The sequence below is a fragment of the Notechis scutatus genome, chromosome Z (genome assembly GCF_049901735.1).
Source record: "Notechis scutatus isolate UNSWTSFEM ecotype Mainland chromosome Z, rNotScu1.2, whole genome shotgun sequence".
Lineage (NCBI taxonomy): Eukaryota > Metazoa > Chordata > Lepidosauria > Squamata > Elapidae > Notechis > Notechis scutatus.
Window position 1 is genome coordinate 16,863,972 of NC_142025.1, and position 18,701 is coordinate 16,882,672.

General features: G+C 35.0%; 1 protein-coding gene across 14 annotated transcripts in view; it reads left to right on the top strand.

Annotated features, from left to right (window-relative positions):
• Positions 1-18,701, top strand: part of PARD3 (par-3 family cell polarity regulator) — a 609,571-nt gene that overhangs the window by 336,350 nt on the left and 254,520 nt on the right. For all 14 annotated transcript variants that reach the window (XM_087948426.1, XM_026672225.2, XM_087948428.1 and 11 more), the window contains 3 exons: positions 4,573-4,698; positions 6,614-6,990; positions 18,215-18,354. In XM_087948426.1, the coding sequence (XP_087804552.1) occupies positions 4,573-4,698; positions 6,614-6,990; positions 18,215-18,354 (643 nt within the window). The remainder of the gene's footprint in view (positions 1-4,572; positions 4,699-6,613; positions 6,991-18,214; positions 18,355-18,701) is intronic.

Genomic DNA, 18,701 nt, shown 5'->3' on the forward strand with positions numbered 1-18,701 from the left:
AACCACTTTTCTCTGTAAATTCTCATTATTGTCCAGGGATACAACCTTACTCCTGATTATAGGGACAAGTTCTTTCAGTTTGAAAGTGGCTTTGCTGGTACCTTTGTCTTACATTTGAAAGACAGTGAGAGTCACTCAACTGGCTTTTGCGTCTAAGGCAAAATTTAATTCAGAGCTTCTTAGGTTCATCTCAAAATGCTGCAGAGTCCTACTCTTTAGATTTGTACAATCAACAATGAATATCCAGATTTGGGAATGTTGCGAACTTTATGTATAGAGACAGCCCCTCATAAGTGTAATAAAGGTAGACCTTGACTTACAACAGTTCATTTAGTGACCGTTCAAAGTTACAATGGCAATGAAAAATGTGACTTAGGACCCATGATCTTGTGATGAAAATTCAGATGCTTGGCAACTGGTTCATATTTATGACTGTTGCTGGGTCCCAGGGTCACGTGATCTCCTTTTTGACCTTCTGACAAGCAAAGTCCATGAGGAAGCCAGATTTACTTAACAACCATGTTACAAATTTGTCAACTGCAGTGATTCACTTAACAAGCATGGCAAGAAGAGTCATAAAATAGAACAAAACTTACTTGACAAATTTCTCATTTAACAACATAAATTTTTGGCTCAGTTGTGGTCGTAGGTTGAGGACTACCTGTATTTCTAAAACAGGGGTATCAAACTGGCAGCTCGCAGGCCAGATGCATCACATGCAAGCCACACCTACCCTAGCTCTGCGAAGGGGGAAAAACATTGCAATATATCATGTGACGGCAATGTGATGTGACGTGACACTTGTATTTTAAAGTATCACAACCCAAGGCAACACTGATGTGTTGGTCAGTTCAGTGGAGTAAAAGCAACCAAAGGAACGGCTAAAATTAATATGCAGTTTTTTAATGACTTCCAAATCAATGAGCTAGTATAATATTTAGAGAAAATTCTATTGTAGATTTGTGGGTATAAGCCAAAGTATTAGATTATATAAACAATAAATATCATCTGCAAATTTGGTAAGTTCCCCTTCTATTCCTTCATCTCAGTCATTTATGAAGATATTGAAGAGTACTAGGCCTAAGATGGAACCTTGTGGCACCCCACTGTTACTTCCCTCCATGTAGACTTAGACCCATTAAGGACTACTTGTTGAGTACGGTTTGTCAGCCAGTTGTGAATCCAACTGGAGGTGATGCTATCTATCCCACTTTTTTTTCTAGCATACCAAGAAGTAGATTGTAGTCTACTTTGTCAAATGCCTTTATTGGAAAAAAAAATAACTATCATCACCATCATTGCTATGTAACAAGGCTGCATAACAAAGCAATTTTTCAATAACCACTTAATTGGCATTATTTTCATTAACCAGAACACAGTTCTTATTTCTTTTCCTGTGGAATGAAATCTCCTCACCCCAAGATCATATCCAGAGTTGCCTGAATTCTTCTTTTTCTTCTTTCTACCTAATAGACATGATTGGACAGAAAGGAAGTTCAGTTGCAAGTTTGTAAATAAAACACAACAGATTTAATATATTCTTAAGTTACAGCTAAGTGTACCATTCTCATGCATCTGAAAAGTTCAGAGATTAATTCTTTCATCAATGCCTTTTCACTAGCTTTATTAGTTTGATTATATAAATAAAATACACTCTGCCACATATGTTAACATTCCTCTTGTATATTTAAATTGTAATCAGTGATAAATCTGGAAATAATCAGCTAATGTATTATTGATGTCTCAAATTTCTTGCATTAATATGCACTGTTGCTTTGAATATTTGAATGACCCCAACTGCCACCCAGCTGTATGAAGAAAGTAATGTACCCTAATAACACTAGGCAGTGCAAATGTCTCAGTCTATAAGCAAGATTGTCCTAGGCATATCAAAGTGTAGCTCTCTCTATGCACTGTACCTTGTATGTGCTGAAACAGATGTCTCTCTTGAGTAAAATTGAATATAATTGAATTAACATAACTGTAACAACACAGTCCACTTTATTTTAAAAAAAAATTCTTCCTACCTCTTAAAATAAAATTACTTGTACATAAAAGGATACTTTAAAAAAATCGAGCAATAAACATTAAAAATCAGTTCAGATTCTCTGTTCCTTATATCCTGTGCTCTTTCTTGTCTCTGCTTCATATATTCATTTTTCCTCTTGCAGTCAGGGTCACTAATGCAGTTTACTTGTGCAGTCCAACTCAATTTATATCTTAGCAATACTAACGAAATGATATCTGGTCCCTGGCCTGTGAGGCACCAAAAGTATATTTCAAATTTGCTGAACCCATTTGCTGTGTTCTTACAGCATAATTATCCAGCCAGTTAAACAACTAGCAATTTGAAGGCATGCTTTGCTGTTTTTAACTTTGCTTTTAACTTTTATTTTTTTAGTGGCTTTGTCTTTTAGTTTATTCATGATTAAGGGCTTTGTGCAAATTCTGAAAAGTGGCTTAATTCAGCAACCAAGTTGGATTTTTTCCCTGTGTATATTAACATAAGTTTGCATTGCATGCTAGCTACAATTTAGCCATATTGAAACCAGTGTGAAATTAAAACAGTTCTTAGAAGTTTAATTAATTTTAAAAGGAACTATGAGCATTTAATTTTGTCTGGCTCCAAGCTAATATTTTTAAATGAATAAGTCTATAGTTGGTAAATGTGGTATAAAGTCTCTAAAAATATTAAGGAATGGAGCTGGGAGAGTACAAAAATCTAAGTAAGTTAAGAGTAGAAAGAGATAACATACTGCATAATTTTGCTTGGAAGGGTCAAGGATAAACTTTTATTAGAATTCCTGAATACTGGCTGCATTGAAATTTTTAAAATTGTTGGGGCGGTTGGGAATTTTAGGCATAAGACATCTGAAATTTGGTTTCTTCAGCAGAAGCATTTTCCCAAGTTTCTACATTAAGACTTTTTTTGATGGTTGATTTACAAAAGAGAAATGTATCTGATATATAAATTTGACTATAAATAAACATAAATTAGAAGAGACCAGTGAAATCTATTTCTGCTCAGTGGATATGTTAATTGAAACATCTCTATCTGTTGGGTTTCTGCCTCTTCACTTCATCCTTAATAATTAATTCTATTGTTAAAGCATTTTAAATGTTATTTATTTAGTCAACTGAAATGGCTACCAACTCACAGATTTCGATTCTCAGCAGCTGACATAGCATTTAAAAACAGTAAATAAAATAACTAATGAACATAAAAAAACACACAGAAAAAAAAATGACACAGTATAACCTCTCCTAACATATTGTGGCCTATTGACTGTCAGTCCCTCCAGCAGCCGAATCAGATGAGGAGGTGGCATGTGAATCAGGGCCGGCATCAAGGCAATCTCAGAGCTCTGAAGTGGAAGAGGGAATGGAGATAGAGATAGAAGCGGAGCCTGGGCCATCCATCAGTCCTCAGATGGAAAGTCAACAGCCCCCAGGTCTGGAGGTCGCTGATGAGGAAGAGGAGGGAACAGCTGTGTCAAGTGCCTGACTGCGCGGATGCGCAGAAGGCAAAGGAGAGGAGAGCAGTGGAAAGCTATGGGCCAATCCTTGAGACAGCAGCGCTACTGCTGATAGCGAAGCCCCACCCTAGCTCTGGGGATAAAAGGCAGGGGGTGGAGATAAATAGGTGTGGCAGACAACTATCCATCTCCCTGCCAGACAGACTTGTTAGCTTGCTATCAAGGGGGAGAGAGGGAGAGATTTTTTTTGTTCTTGTTTCTAAATGAACTCTGTACTTATTCTATTAAATATAATGATTTTTTCTTAGTTTGCTATCAATGTCTTCTACAGTATTAGCTGTCTGATTTCACGATTTCCTAAACATTTCCTTCCCTGAATTAAACTATCTCATGCCTAATTGCTATTTCATGATTTTAAAACCAAATTTAGATCCAGTGTTTTCTGATTACTAACTACTGTAATCAGAATATCATGGAACCAGTTGTTGGACTCTTTACAGATGTCAAATATATATCATATTCAAAGCATTCTTTTAATTAAGAAAAAAATTATCTAAGGTAAAAAAAAGTTCTCAAAATGCTTACAGATGATTGATTAATGATATGCTCTGATATCTTTCCATGTACTGTAGTCACGTTGTCTGTTCTGTGGTTACCTGGGTTGTTCCTTTTCCTCTGGCTGAAAATAGTGTACCTGTACACCTTCCACTCTTCAGGAGTTCTCAATAATTTAGGCATCTCTTCTGAAATGACTAGGAAGAGTGGAAATGAAATAAAAAATATTTTGTAACTCATAATTTAATGCAAGGAAGCCTAGAAATGATTAGTGATAGTACATAGCACCTATGCATTCTTTCCCACACACTACAAATCAATTTAGTGGGCTTTGTGCTGACAAACTTTCTTATTCTCATAATGTAAAATGTCTACTGTACAGTTAATTTATGATAATCACTTTAACTGTGATCTGAAACGGCTAATTTTAAGGGACAGTGGGAACATTTTAACATTAGGATGGAGTGTATGCTTTTTTGTAAAATTTAAGTGCACCTTAAAAGCAATTGCCTGTCTAATAATAGTTTATGTTTTGTTCCAGAACTTTAGGTCTATTAGTGAAGAGACTGGAGAAAGGAGGTAAAGCAGAACAGGAAAACCTCTTTCATGAAAATGATTGTATTGTTAAAATCAACGATGGAGACCTTCGAAATAGAAGATTTGAGCAGTAAGTGCATAATATTTATCTGTGTGTCATGTCTGTGTTTTTCTTGAGCTCGAACTCCAAGGTAGAAGCAATTTATAAAGGCAAAACAATTTTCTACAAGGCTTTGCTTTCACTGGATCATTTTATTTTGGTCTCTCCTCTACTATGGCTGTTATCTTCAGTGAATCAACTTGTATATAGGAAAAGGAAAGCATTGTGTTGGTTAATCATTATGTTTAATTGTTAAAGAAAATCGGCAATTTTTGTATTCAAAATACACGTATACATATATAACAAGTGCCACAATCAGTAAAACCAGGGGTGGGATTCAAATTTTTTAACAACCAGTTCTGTGGGCATGGCTTAGGTGGTAGGCGTGGCTTGGTGGTCATGTGACTGGCTGGGCGTGGCCAACTCAACATCACTCACATCGAGGCATGCATCTCCTTGCCTGGCCTCTCATGACTGTGGGGATACTGCAACAGTCATAAGTGTGAAAAACGGTCATAAATCACTTTTTTTAGTGCCATTGTAACTTTGGTCACTCCACACAAGCAAAATACCAGCAAAGGAGGAAAAAAAACCTCCAGAGATGTTCCTGAGACAGGAAGTCTAGTCCTACCAAGAATGTAATAAGGGTTAACAGAGAGGCAGTTTCTGTAAGCAACACCAGAATGTTTCCTTCCTGCCTTCCTTACAGAATTAGGGCAGTAACTTCTTCTTACAACTGCTTCTCCGACCTACTTAGTAAAACTATGGAATAGAATACAACTTAGAAGAGTATTGGGGCTTGACAAGAACCAACATTTCCCCCCCACCCTAGTGAAATGTTATAATTGGCATGGATATTTTAATTAAAATAAATGTAAAGGGAAGAAAAAAATTGCATAGTTTATATCATCTGAGCATTTATTAATTAATGCACACTTTTAAAAGAAGAAAAAGTACTAGATTTGTTTTTGTGTGATCAGATTATGTTGCAAAACAAACTAAACAACGATCTTCCTTATAGAACATAAAAGACATAAAAGCTGTCTCCACCCCGACATCTTTTTTATATTTTAGAATTTTTCCAAATGTAGAGCATGTGTCTTATAAAGCAGAGAAATTTAATTTGTATTCAAAATCTCTCATGAGTGCAGTATTATGAATTATGCAAACTAATGGATTTTTTTGCATATGTATTATGCAATAACACTAATACATAAACATATAGAGTTTACTGTTGTATCCTATGCTAAACTTTTGAATGGATCTTTGAATCTCTACTCCATACTATTTTTCAATTAGATGAGATCCACAAACTTCTGGAAGAAGAAAAAAGAATTAGATGTAAAGGCTTATTCAAATAATACAGTTTAATCACCATTACATCCAAAATTACATCACTTAAATACAACTGATTCAAAAAGAATCATTGAAATAATAGAAAAATCATCTTATATAGCTTATGATTCTGAGTAAACTGAAAATGCTATACAGTTTAATATGTTATTTTGAAATATGCTAGATGGACATCATGCAGAGTTATTCCAGTTTAATATGTTATTTTGAAATATGCTAGATGGACATCATGCAGAGTTATTCCATATGTTTGTTGATTAACAGTATTTTATATTAAATATCTTAGTGAGAAGAATTGCCAAAATTGCAGTTTCATGCTATTTTTTAGCATCACAACCAAGATCTCAACACCATTATTTTACTAGTAGAAACAGCAACTTGAAAAAAAATAGTCCTAAGAAGAACATAGTTGAGAAACAAAAGACATTTGTGAATATTTCATTCCAAGAAATAACCTTTTCCGTTTACAAGTTCAGTTAGAACAATATGTCTGTCATTTCATAATGGCTAATTAACATCAGTAATTATGCTTGTAATATCTACTAGTCTGCCAGTCTTAATTTGTTAATTTTCCATTCGTTTTAAAACCTAGAGCACAGCATATGTTCCGTCAAGCCATGCGTACTCCCATCATTTGGTTCCATGTGGTTCCTGCTGCAAGAAAACAACAATATATAAAGCTGTCCCAAAGCGAAAAGAATGCTTACCATTCCAGTCGTTTTAGTCCTGATTCCCAGTATCAAGACAATAAGGGCATCGACCACTCTGGACTTCACACTTTACAAAAAATACCCCAAGTGAGCAATCAAGGTGATGCATTGGACTCTTACTCACAACTACCTCATAATGTGAATTCAGGAAAACCACCTTTGGGTCTGTCATCAACACCACAGAAAGTTCATACGGCTTTGAACTCTGGCTATAATACCAAAAGGATAGGGAAGCGTCTTAAAATACAGTTAAGAAAAGGTAAGTTTATTGTTTCTGTATTTACATTTATGGGACAGATACAAATATATCTTGATGGAGATAATCTTAGGACCTAGAATTTCCCATTAGAGGGAAGTTGAAAATGATCAATTTTCTAACTGCTCTAAGCAAGATAACCCCAAAGGAAGATTTCCTTTCAACTTGGGAAAGGCAGAAGAAATAGGCAGTGAGTTAACAGGATGTAAAAGAGATTGCAACTTCCTCTGACTAGCAATCAGCGATTTAGTGGTTTCTACCTTGACATATTAATAATGATTACTTACTAGCTGTACTGTGTTGACTGGAATATTTCAACCAAGTCCAAGTGCCGTCTTATAACTTAACAATATTTTTTTGCATAGCTGTCAAGAGGGGCTTTTATTATGCTTTAATTATGATCTAATTAAAGTTCATTGTATTTTTCTTTTTTACAAACTATTTTTTTTTCTTGTGAGCAACCAAATTGTTCTTTTCAAGTTCCTGAATATTAAACTCAACAAACTTGGATGATACAAGGTTGAGTTTGTGTGTGCATATACGTTTGTGTGCATGTGTGCATGCATGCATACACACATACATACATATTGCTATTGACTGTGTACAAAATTACTTAAGGTCACCGGTTTAAGATGATAATGTTTGGAGAAACATTATTCCTAAGTGAATAAATAATCCTATGGTTGCAATTATAACTTGAGGCACTATGGAGATTTACCAGTTTTTTCAACTGTAAGCAGAAAGTTAATTAAAACACTGCAGGGATATTGTGCAAGCTTCTGATTTTCAATAATTGAAATCCCAATCTTGTAATTTATATAATTGCAACAGAAATTTAAACTTAGTAATGGACTAAACACATTTTACATCACTTGAGACTACATGACTGTAGTACAAATAGATGTGGAACAGGGTAGGACTTCATTATTGTATTACATTAAACGAGGCCAGTCTTTGAAGACTGCAATAGTCAATTTACATTCAGTTACTGAACTACTTTAATTAGGGTCAATCCTAGTAAAAACATGCCAGATTTGAAGAAATCACAGTGCTGATGACCACAGCGTGATGGATATTGTTCTAATAGCTGATAGATACATTTAACCGTCTTTTGTGACAAATATGATCTGATATATATTAATGCTTATATCTACCCTATATTATGACACCAACAAAGATCTTTTTTCTGGTGCTTGCTTTCTGAATTAGATGAGCGGAATCATGGAAAAATGTTTTCAAACTAAATGTCATGTCCTGAGATGTTTAGGCAGTACTTGCCTTTGTAACTTTTTAGATCCATTCAGTTACACTTTTTTAAAATTACATTTTCACAAAGTTTTTGTTATAATATCATTCATGGTCAATTCTGATTCCAGTCAATTTAATGTTACTAAACTTTAATTCACACAATCTATACAGAACTTAACTCACACAGTCTATATATAATCAATTACATGTAACCTTTAAATTAAAGAGCTATTATGCCAATTTATTTATTCCATTTAGCTCTGCTGAATATTCCCCTAATGCAAGTCTCTTCAAATTCTGTGGGTGGTACTGCAATTGAAAGAACTGCTCATTCATCAATTTGTTCATTCTTTCATTCAATTGAAACAAACAAAACACTAAAAAGCTGTGATATTTATGTAGTTATTTATCAAGAACATCCAAATTATATTAAAGTAACCCAAAACATCTTTACAATCCCCAAGGCATGCCACAACTTTTGAGCGCTCCTAATGTTTGAAAATTAAAAGTTGCAAAAATTGACATGCCTTAGAAATGTAACAAAAATACGTTAAAAAGTTGATATTTATGTAGTTACCTACCAAGCACAACTAAATTATAGTAAAGTAACTAAAACATATTTACAATCACCAAGGTGTGTCACAACTTTTGAGCACCCCCAATATTGAGCAAACCTGAATGCTTCTGGGCAGTTGCAACTATTTTAAACAAAATCCATAGAACATACAGCCTATGGGATGCTTGCAACCTACCAAACAGCTTTGTGTCACCCACTTTTTTTTTTTTGAAGTCAATACATTCACCAGCATTGCCCTGAAATCTATCTTGCTGATTGTCTCCAATGCCTCCAGCTGTTGCTGCTTCGTAGCCATTAAACAGTTGATTGGTGTCCCAGATATTTCTTTGTGGCCGACAGGGATTTTTCATTGATCAATATGGCCATTTCTCTTCTGTATGTTGTGCAGGCTTGATTTAGAACATAGATGCAGTGTTGCATATTATATACAACATAGCAATCAGAATGTGCGATGCAAGTAAATACTTTCACTCTTTATAGCAGCTGGTCACCCTCCAACAGAGCTAAAGTTCACTCTGGGTAGAAATATTCCTTGTGCTATAATTCCCATTTGATTGTACAGAAAAATCTGTGGTATCACAAATGAAAAATACCCTTGCTTAAAATAGCCCCAAGTGAACAGTTAATCATCTTTCTTTTTAATAAAGGATATCATAACATGACAGAAGCCTAACATGCTATTTAACCTAATAGCAGTTACTTTACCATCAGTAGATTAAAATTTCCTTGTTTTTGTATGTATGTATTTTTATGTGGGGGGGAGGGGGGGAGAGGTCATTTTCTTGAAATTCTTTCCATATTTAACCATTCAATTTTGAATTGTGATATAAATGGAGAAGACTAAGAGAAGTATACTTCATAAACTGTGTAAGAGTCCTCGTTAAAACTTTACTTTTGCAAGCTATAGAAGCTGTATTGTCTATAATGACAAAATGGGATACTCTCACAGTAATTGTACTTACTTCCATTATAATTTCTTAATATTTATTGCCATTTTGGCATTTTCAAATAACCTGATCTTTCATAGGAATTAGTTATTTAATAAAGTTAGAAGAGAAGGTCAGTAATATGCTTCTATCAATGAAGAATGTTTGTTGGCTTTTTCTAAATGAAAATGGATATCTATTTATCTTTTGTTAAAGGTCGGGGCTTGAACGTCTAACATACAGATTTAGCAGTTATTTGGTGATGTTCTAATATGACTGGGATTTTGCAGTTCTGCCAATCTTTGTAGCTCATATAATCTAAGGTCAATTCTTGCAGACACTTTCACGAGTGCAACTCTTTCCTTATATATTAGAGTGTTGAACCCATACATCTTAAAACATCATACATGAAGTAGATTGAGACTGATGTTAAAATGGGTCTGTGTCAATCATTTTGAGTGGCATTGTGAACACTGAATGTAATATCAAGCACAGTATGAAAGAGAGAAAGATGTGGGGAATGGAGAAACATGGTGGACAATGCAAATAAAAGCAAAAAGCCACATTTGGTTCTTCAAAATTGCTAAACTTTTTGGAAATGTATTTATATATTATTTATTTCATTGTTTACATTTATTATAATCACTCACTCCAGCAGATTCACCACTTGTGTCCCTCACTAATCATACGTCTGATTTTTGCATATTTAAAACTTTGTGTAGTGTACCAGAGAACTTTTGAGAATTAGTTTCAGATCTAAGTCCCATAAAGGATTATCTGTGTTACTCTTATCCCTTTTCCCATCAAGCACGTGGCATTTTTAAAACTTCAGGCCTGGGCTTAGTTGTAAAAATAAATAGCTATAATGTTGTAGTATTTAAGCAGGGTCAAAATAGTCCACCTTTCCAGTTAAAGGACCATTTCTGATTGCATTGCTAGGGGACATGTCACTTGATAGGCAGTGTACAGAATGGCTCATATTCTCCCAACTATTTCAGCAAATACTTGTATAATTATTTTGATTGCACATGCAGCTGCAGAACTTTCATTTTCAAATGACCAGTTCAAGTTTCTAACTGGTCATTTTCAGACACAATTATTGTGATTGCCTCCATGCAATTCCAGAATGTAGATCACCAATATAAAAGGATTTGAAAAGCACAGCATCTTAGTTGCAAAGGGTGTAATTAAACAAAACATTTACTTTGCCTTGATTCATGTGATATTACAAAACTTCCCTGAATAATGGTTTGCATATAATGGACTTCTAATGAAACATAGTAAACAATGTCATTTGTGTTTGATGAACAATTCACAAAAATCAGAGTGGGATTGCACCTTATTGGGAAAAACAGCAAGGAACAAGTAGGCCTGTAATCAGCTTGCCATCATTGGTCTATTTTAGTGTGGCATTCCTATACTTTTTCTTTTCTTTTTTCTTCAAAGCATTTATTTCACAGTTGAAAAACTACAATCTTGTGTATGATAACAGAGAAATTAGATCCTTAATTTTTCTATACAGTCCTTATTATAACAGAAAACATAATTTGAATGCTCAAAACCTTTAAATACAAACAGTAGAGATCTCCAAAGTTGTTGCAAATCATAATTTTAAAAAGTACAGGAAGGGGAAAATATAAATATATGTTTGAAGAGCATTGATATATTAAATTTCTATGATAAGTCAATGATAACATAAAATTTAGTTTTAATGTCTTAATTCAATCCACTACTTTGTGGAAGGCAGTCTTGAGACTGTCACTCAAAGGTTACTGTGTTTCATGAACAAGGATATACATAGCAACATTAAAATTCTGAAAACAGAAAAGGATCTGGTGGTCTATTGACTCTATCCTTTGAACTGCTTGATTGCTTTTGTTTTGTTTTTAATTAGTTATTATTTTTAATTTTTTAATGTTATTTTATGTAAAAATATCACATAAACATATGTTTATCCCAAACATGTTTAAACTCAGTTACTGATGATTGAGTAATAGGTTCCAAGTTTCCACTACTCTTTCTGTTAAGTAATACTTTCTAACATTACTTTTGAAATACTTGTGTGTCTGTCAGTTTGAAGAATACCCCTGGATTCTTGATTTTTGCTTAAAGTTGAAAATACTGTCTTCTAGAACCTATTCACATCCTTAATGAATTTAAAGGTTTCAATCATTGTGATCCTTTTCTTTTCTCTTCTCCAAGCTGTCCATATTCAGTTCCTCCAGTTCCTCTCCTGACATCTTTTGTCCCTCAGACTTAAACACCATTTTTGTTGCCTGTTACCAGGGGTGGGATTCAAATTTTTTAACAACCGGTTCTGTGGGTGTAGCTTAGTGACTTGGTGACTTGGGCACACATCTCCTCGCCTGGCCTCCTATGACTGTGGGGATGCTGCAACAGTCATAAGTGTGAAAAACGGTCATAAATCACTTTTTTCAATGCCATTGTAACTTTGAATGGTCACTCCACACAAGCAAAGTACCAGCAAAGGAGGAAAAAAAACCTCCAGAGACGTTCCTGAGACAGGAAGTCTAGTCTTGCCAAGAATGTAATAAGGGTTAACGGAGAGGCAGTTTCTGTAAGCAACACCAGAATGTTTCCTTCCTGCCTTCCTTACAGGATTAGGCCAGTAACTTCTTCTAACAACCAGTTCTCTGAACTGCTTAGAATGTTAACAACTAGTTCTAGCGAATAGGTGTGAACTGGTAGAATCCCACCCCTGCCTGTCACCCAACACTGTATATACAAACACTATAAACTAACAGTTAGAAACATGTGCCATAATGGTTCATCTTACTTATACACACAAACACAAAAAAAAATATTTGTGCTGCCTATGGCCCCATTAGAAATTGAGTTATTTCCTTGCACTCTGTTATTTTGCTTAAGCAGTATTACAAAATTTGGTCTTAGAATATTATTTTCTCCAAAAAATAAAATAAAAGATAATGTTCTCAATTGCTGTGTTACAGTGAGTAAATTACATTATTATTATAGTAAAGATGATAGGTGGTTCTCATTTAATATGCTAACTTTACCAACTCAGTCATTAAATGAAGTGGTTGCTGAGTGAAAATATAACTATACTTATTTCAGCTTTCCTTTGCTTTACACATGTGTACAAGGTGGTAATTAGAGGAATTGGTTGCAAAGTTACATTTTCATTACCATTACAACTGCAAAAGGTCACTAAACAAGGGAGTCACTAAATGAGGATTACCTATATTACTATTTTAAGCCAACTGGATTGTAAAAGTGGTGTTCATTGTGAAAACTCATCCTAATACCAATTTCTAAATCTAGTATTGCTTTTTTAAAACTTAATTTTATACTTTTTATAACAATAATAAAAGAGAATACAAAAACTTGTAGAAAAAAGTAAAAAAAGAATAAAAGGTGTATAGAAGAAAAGTAAAAGAGTAAGAAAAAATAAATATTTGAAGAAGTGACTTCCAATCTTCTTCAAAAGTATAAAAAACTCTAATTCATAATCTCCTATAATATTACATGCAATTATCTTAATTTTCCATAACCCATCCCTTATCCATACACATTAATCATTTAACATTTTACTCTTAGGATTAGGAAATAGTCCATAAAGGGACCCAAATTTATACAAATATTTCTCATTTTAACATTAATGACATAAAACAACTTTGTACTCCTTCATTTTTTCATATTGAGCTAGGGTAGCACAGTGGTTAGAATGCAGTACTGCTACTTCTGCTGACTAACTGCAATTTGGCAGTTCGAATCTCACCAGGCTCAATGTGTACTCAGCCTTCCATCCTTTCAAACTCAGTGAAATGAGATTGTTTGGGGCAACATGTTGATTCTGTAAACCGCTTAGAGAGGGCTGTAAAGGACTGTGAAGCCTTTAGACTGTGAAGCCGCTTAGAGAGGGCTGTAAAGGTATATAAGTGCTATTGCTATTTTGTTTCTAACAATTTTAGTATTAAATTCATTTAGATGCTATTATAGGATTTGATCTTCAATTTTTCTTTTTTCCATATGGAAGACTTCTTCAAGTCTTTAACCAACTTCTTTTTTAAGTTCAGTAAAAAGTTCCTTTAGAAATCAGTCTTTTGTTTTTTCATTTGTATTTCCACTTTAATTGTTTTCTCAGTCTTTTAATCCCCCTTTCTTTTTTAAATTTTCAAGCATTTCTGCAAATTCTTCTGTGTCCATCTTTGATACAATAGGACTGGTCATAATGGAATGTCCTACTCATTCTGGCATAACTTCTTTCATTAGTCAATTTTGCAAATAGATTATTGTGGGATGCAGCGACTATGTTCATACATATTACTTTTGCTCAAATATGAATGTTACTCATGAATATTAAACAATATTAATCATCCTCTGTGTATTCTTCCATATCTTGTCTTATTCCAACAATAATTTTTATAATTCATTATTATTGTAATCTAATGTGAGTGAGCTTTTGCATACAAACCAATTTAAAAATACTTTAAACAAGCAAATAAATATTATAAATAAATAGAATTAGAATTAAACAAAATAATCACTTGTATTTTTCTCTATCCAAAGGCAGATATTTTCCCTGAGAATTATCCATTGCTAAGTACAAATGGAATGTTCAGTTTGGTTTTAAATGCTTAGTTCTTTCAATTCTGAACACACCTTTTTAAAGACTTAACTCATTAATAAATAGATATATTTTGAGAGTTTTCATTCTGAGAGTGCCTCAATACATGTGTGTTTATTAATCAAATCTTTAAAGTGGGGGAACCTAATTAAAATTCCACTACTTCGATCCAGAAGTATTTCTGTCCATAGCAAACCATAATGTTTGATTTAGATACCACGAGGAAAAAATGCGATAAATGGAAGATATTAAGCAATCAATTCATGGTTTAGGTGAAACCTCTGGGAGGTCTCAGCACACAAAGTAAGAATAAAATTAATTAAACCCAAAGCTGCAAAGAATATTCATTGCAGAGAAGTGTTGCTTTTTACTGTTCATAAGCACTTAAGTCAAAGGAGGAAAACTTTGGAGGGACCTCAGCTGGTTCCACATTGGAGATTAAGGGAGATATGGGGTAATAGTCTCTTAATGACTGAATGCTGTACAAGGTTCCTTTCTGCATAAACCCAAGTGGAAAGAGAAAATAAAGGGAACTTTTTAAACGAACAATCTGTTTTTCAAACTGTCTGCTGGGCATGAGGACAGCAACAGCAGTTAAACACTAGACATATGTACATATATCCCTTCTCACCCTATGGGTGTTATGTGTCTTCCTAGTCTTGGATCCTGTACCAGAGATCTCTTTGGGAGTTTGAGGGCTCTGTGCAATATTTTTGTTGTTTTTAACACTGCACTCTTCTGGGAAGAGAACTCCAATGTACTTCCTAGTATCTGTTGGAGCTAAACTCTGGAGCTTAGTAATCACAGCAGTAAATTGGTCCAACCAGCAATGGGATCACTTTGCTCTTTGCTTTCAAACATCCTCTATAGTTCTGCCTTTAGGCCCTAGTACTCCTCTAGGTTCTTATCCTCTTTTCCCCCCTGATGTTGTTATCACTTGGTACTGCTACCATTATCACCACTACTGTCTTCTAGTCCTTGTCTACTACACAGTGCCTGGTTAATTAGCCACTACTTGCCTGCCATCCAAACCTGGAAGTTCTACAGGATCTTAACCCTGTTTTTCTCCACAACATTCTGTGGAATCTCCCATCTGGATTTGGAAGGGTCTAGGCCAGGGGTGTCAAACTGGCGGGCCACAGGTCAGATGCACCACGTGAAAGCACGCCCACCCCAGCTCCGCGGAGGAGGAAATGTGATATGTCATATGACAGCAACGTGACACCACGAGTTGGACACCTGTGGTCTAGTCCATTCACTTGCAGATGTTCCTATGCACAGTGCCAATTGGTTGATCATACTGATCACCCTACACATGATCCTCAATTTATGACCATTCATTCAAGGGCTATTCCAAAATATGAATGGTGTAGAAAGAAAGGAGTCATGACCCCTGCCTAAAGTTACAGTCATTACAATTCTCCTGTAGTCACATGATCAAAATTCAGGCACTAGGTAATGTGCCCAACATTATGACTATTGGGTGGGTGGGGGGCTGCAATTCCCCTTCTGCCTGGTCCACCAGGATGTGCAAAGCTTCTGCAGCCTTGTAAGTCCTGCTCTGTTTCTGTTACTTCTTCCTCCTTCCTGGCCAGTGAAGCTTGATGCTTCTATTCTTCAGAAACATTAATGAACTTTAATTAATTAATTAATTTAATTAATGCATTAATGAACTTTCTATGCAGAAAGCCAGCATACAAAGCTAAAGGAAGGAAGCTTAGATTCAGGAGATTTGAGTTACCTTTCTCCATGCATAGATGGGACGGGAAGGCTGGGATGGGAGAGAGAAAGGAAGTTCAGTTTTTCAGGATCCAAATTTCATTTCTCTAGCTAATCATGGAGTTATTTTCCATGCTCCCTTTGGCATGGAACTCTTTTTCTCTGTTTGTTTAACAAACACAACTGAAAGAGCCAGGATTGCAGTTACTGAATGAAGTGATCATGTTGGCATCTCAGTAAACAACTGCAATGACTCATGACCAAAATTCTGGACCCAGTTGTAATCATAAATCTCGGACTGTCTGTATGCTTTTCCTGCTATACTCTGTGTTGGAAGAAATATCCTTCTGGGTTCAGTTCCAAATGGATTCCTTGAAGTTGCTTGGAAAGAAGGTTTAATGGTGGACAGGACCACATGCCTTGGAGTTCCTGGGCGAAAAGGGAAGAGTTGCTGAGAGTCCCTTGGTTTTATATCCTGTCTGAGGTTTGAACTTCCTGGGGCACAGGAAGAGTATCATGATTGGATGCTGTCAGGGTCATAGCTAGCTTTGTAGGTTGTATGTGTGTTAAGTTTGGTTGAATCCTGCTGGGTGATGTAATTTTTCTAGGTGCCATGTAGTGAGATGGGTCATCTTATCATGTCCTGAGGGCCATGTCTTAATTCCATCATCCTGGAGCTGAAGGTGGGGGAGGGGAGCTGCAGGAATCTGCTTTAAAGATATTTTTCTCCTTTCTCATTCAGGGAAATATAATATTCTGCCTCTTTAATATTTCCTAGAATATTTCATTCTTCTAGGAGAGGGGTGGGTGCTAACTTTCTACATATGTCAGTAGGATTGGACTGAAATTTCTCTGCATAGTTTGCACCTTGGTAGACCCCAGCTTCTAAGATCTTTTCTTTGGCTGTTATGTGCCTCTCTGCTATGTTTTTTTTTTTAAATCCAGCCCTTTTGAGCTACTGATATGTGCATGCATGCACACACACAAAACATTTGGAAATATCATATAGTACAGCCTTGCTTCTTGCTCTGATTAGACAGCTTCTGGTTTCTCTGTATGCTCTATATGTATGTTCTTTTGAGACACTGAGCAGGATTCAAGACATAATTTAAATCTTGTTTTTCAAAATTAAATCAAGCTAAAACTAGACTTTCAGTGGGCTTGTGTAGGCAAAACTGGGAGCAGAATTTTCTGATGTTTTTCATAAGTCACTCTTCTTGCATAGGCCAAAAAAGAACAGTCGTTGACAAGTAGCCAATCCTACGCTCCTCCAGGTAAACGAATATGAGTTTAGCCATTGAAACTCATTATGCTTGCATGACTCTGTAAAGCCCTACTTTTGGGACACTGGAGGAAGCTGGATTAAACAAACTGGCTGGATTAAACAAACTGGAATGTGAAAGCAGGACAATCTTTAATCAAACAGGATATACACAAACTTATAGCTACCTTAAGATTTTACATTATTATCTGCTTTATAATGATGCCACATCAAAGCATGGAACTAAAATGGCAATTTATAAAATTCTGCATAGAATGTGTCCCGCTATTCTCAGTAGGCTATGATTATACAGAGCTCATAATTTAAATCCATTTCCATCTGGTTTTAGGTTTTCATACAGAATTGAAACAGCTTTTATTATCTTGGTTAATTATCTTTACTGGGAGATTGCTACTTTATTGATTCTCCTGGATTTCTTCCCAGTCTTTGAGATCATGGACCAGGAAATATTACTGGAATGACTCCATATAGTGGTGCTTAGAAGTTTGTGAACCTTTTTGAATTTTCAATATTATTTCATAGATAGGATCTAAAATATTATCTATTCCCTCACCCAAGTACTAAAGCTAGATCAAGAGAGACCATTTAAACAAGGAATATTATATAATATTATATTATATTTGTTTATTTACAGTATTGAAAAAAGCAAAAATATATTAAGCAGTGTTGATAAAACTGTCTGATATGGTTGTCAGAGTTATATGCACATTCTGTGATACTGAAGGACCATATCAGGCTGTATTTATTCAATATAATGAGCTATAGAAAGAAAATATGGATGCTTAGGTAGCTTTATGTAAATCCAAAATTTCTGGTAATGCAGAGGCACAGAATAAGCTGACAATACTTTTAAATAATTTCTATAGGTACTGAAGGCCTAGGATTTAGCATCACTTCAAGAGATGTTCCTATTGGTGGCTCAGCTCCAATTTATGTGAAAAATATCCTTCCAAGAGGCGCAGCTATTCAAGATGGAAGATTAAAGGCTGGAGACCGACTCATTGAGGTGATGAAATGTCACAATGCTATCGGGAATTTTATAAGTCCTTTTGGCAAGCATCTTACTTTTATATGAGTTATATAGCAATCCAATTAATTTCCCCCTCATCTCCTGTGGCAGTTTTCTAGAGCATTGTCTGTTCATATTTTCAGAATAGCTAGTTAATAAACAGGAATAACTTAGCTTGCTTTATTTAGGATAAGATACAAGACTTTGCATCTCAGTTTAATTCTTATAGAAAATTATTTATAAAATCTGGAGATGTTGAATACCTTTTTTTAAAAGAATCTGCTTCATTATACTTTTTACCTTTTTTTAAAGAATCTGCTTCATTATAATATTTTTGGGGGGCA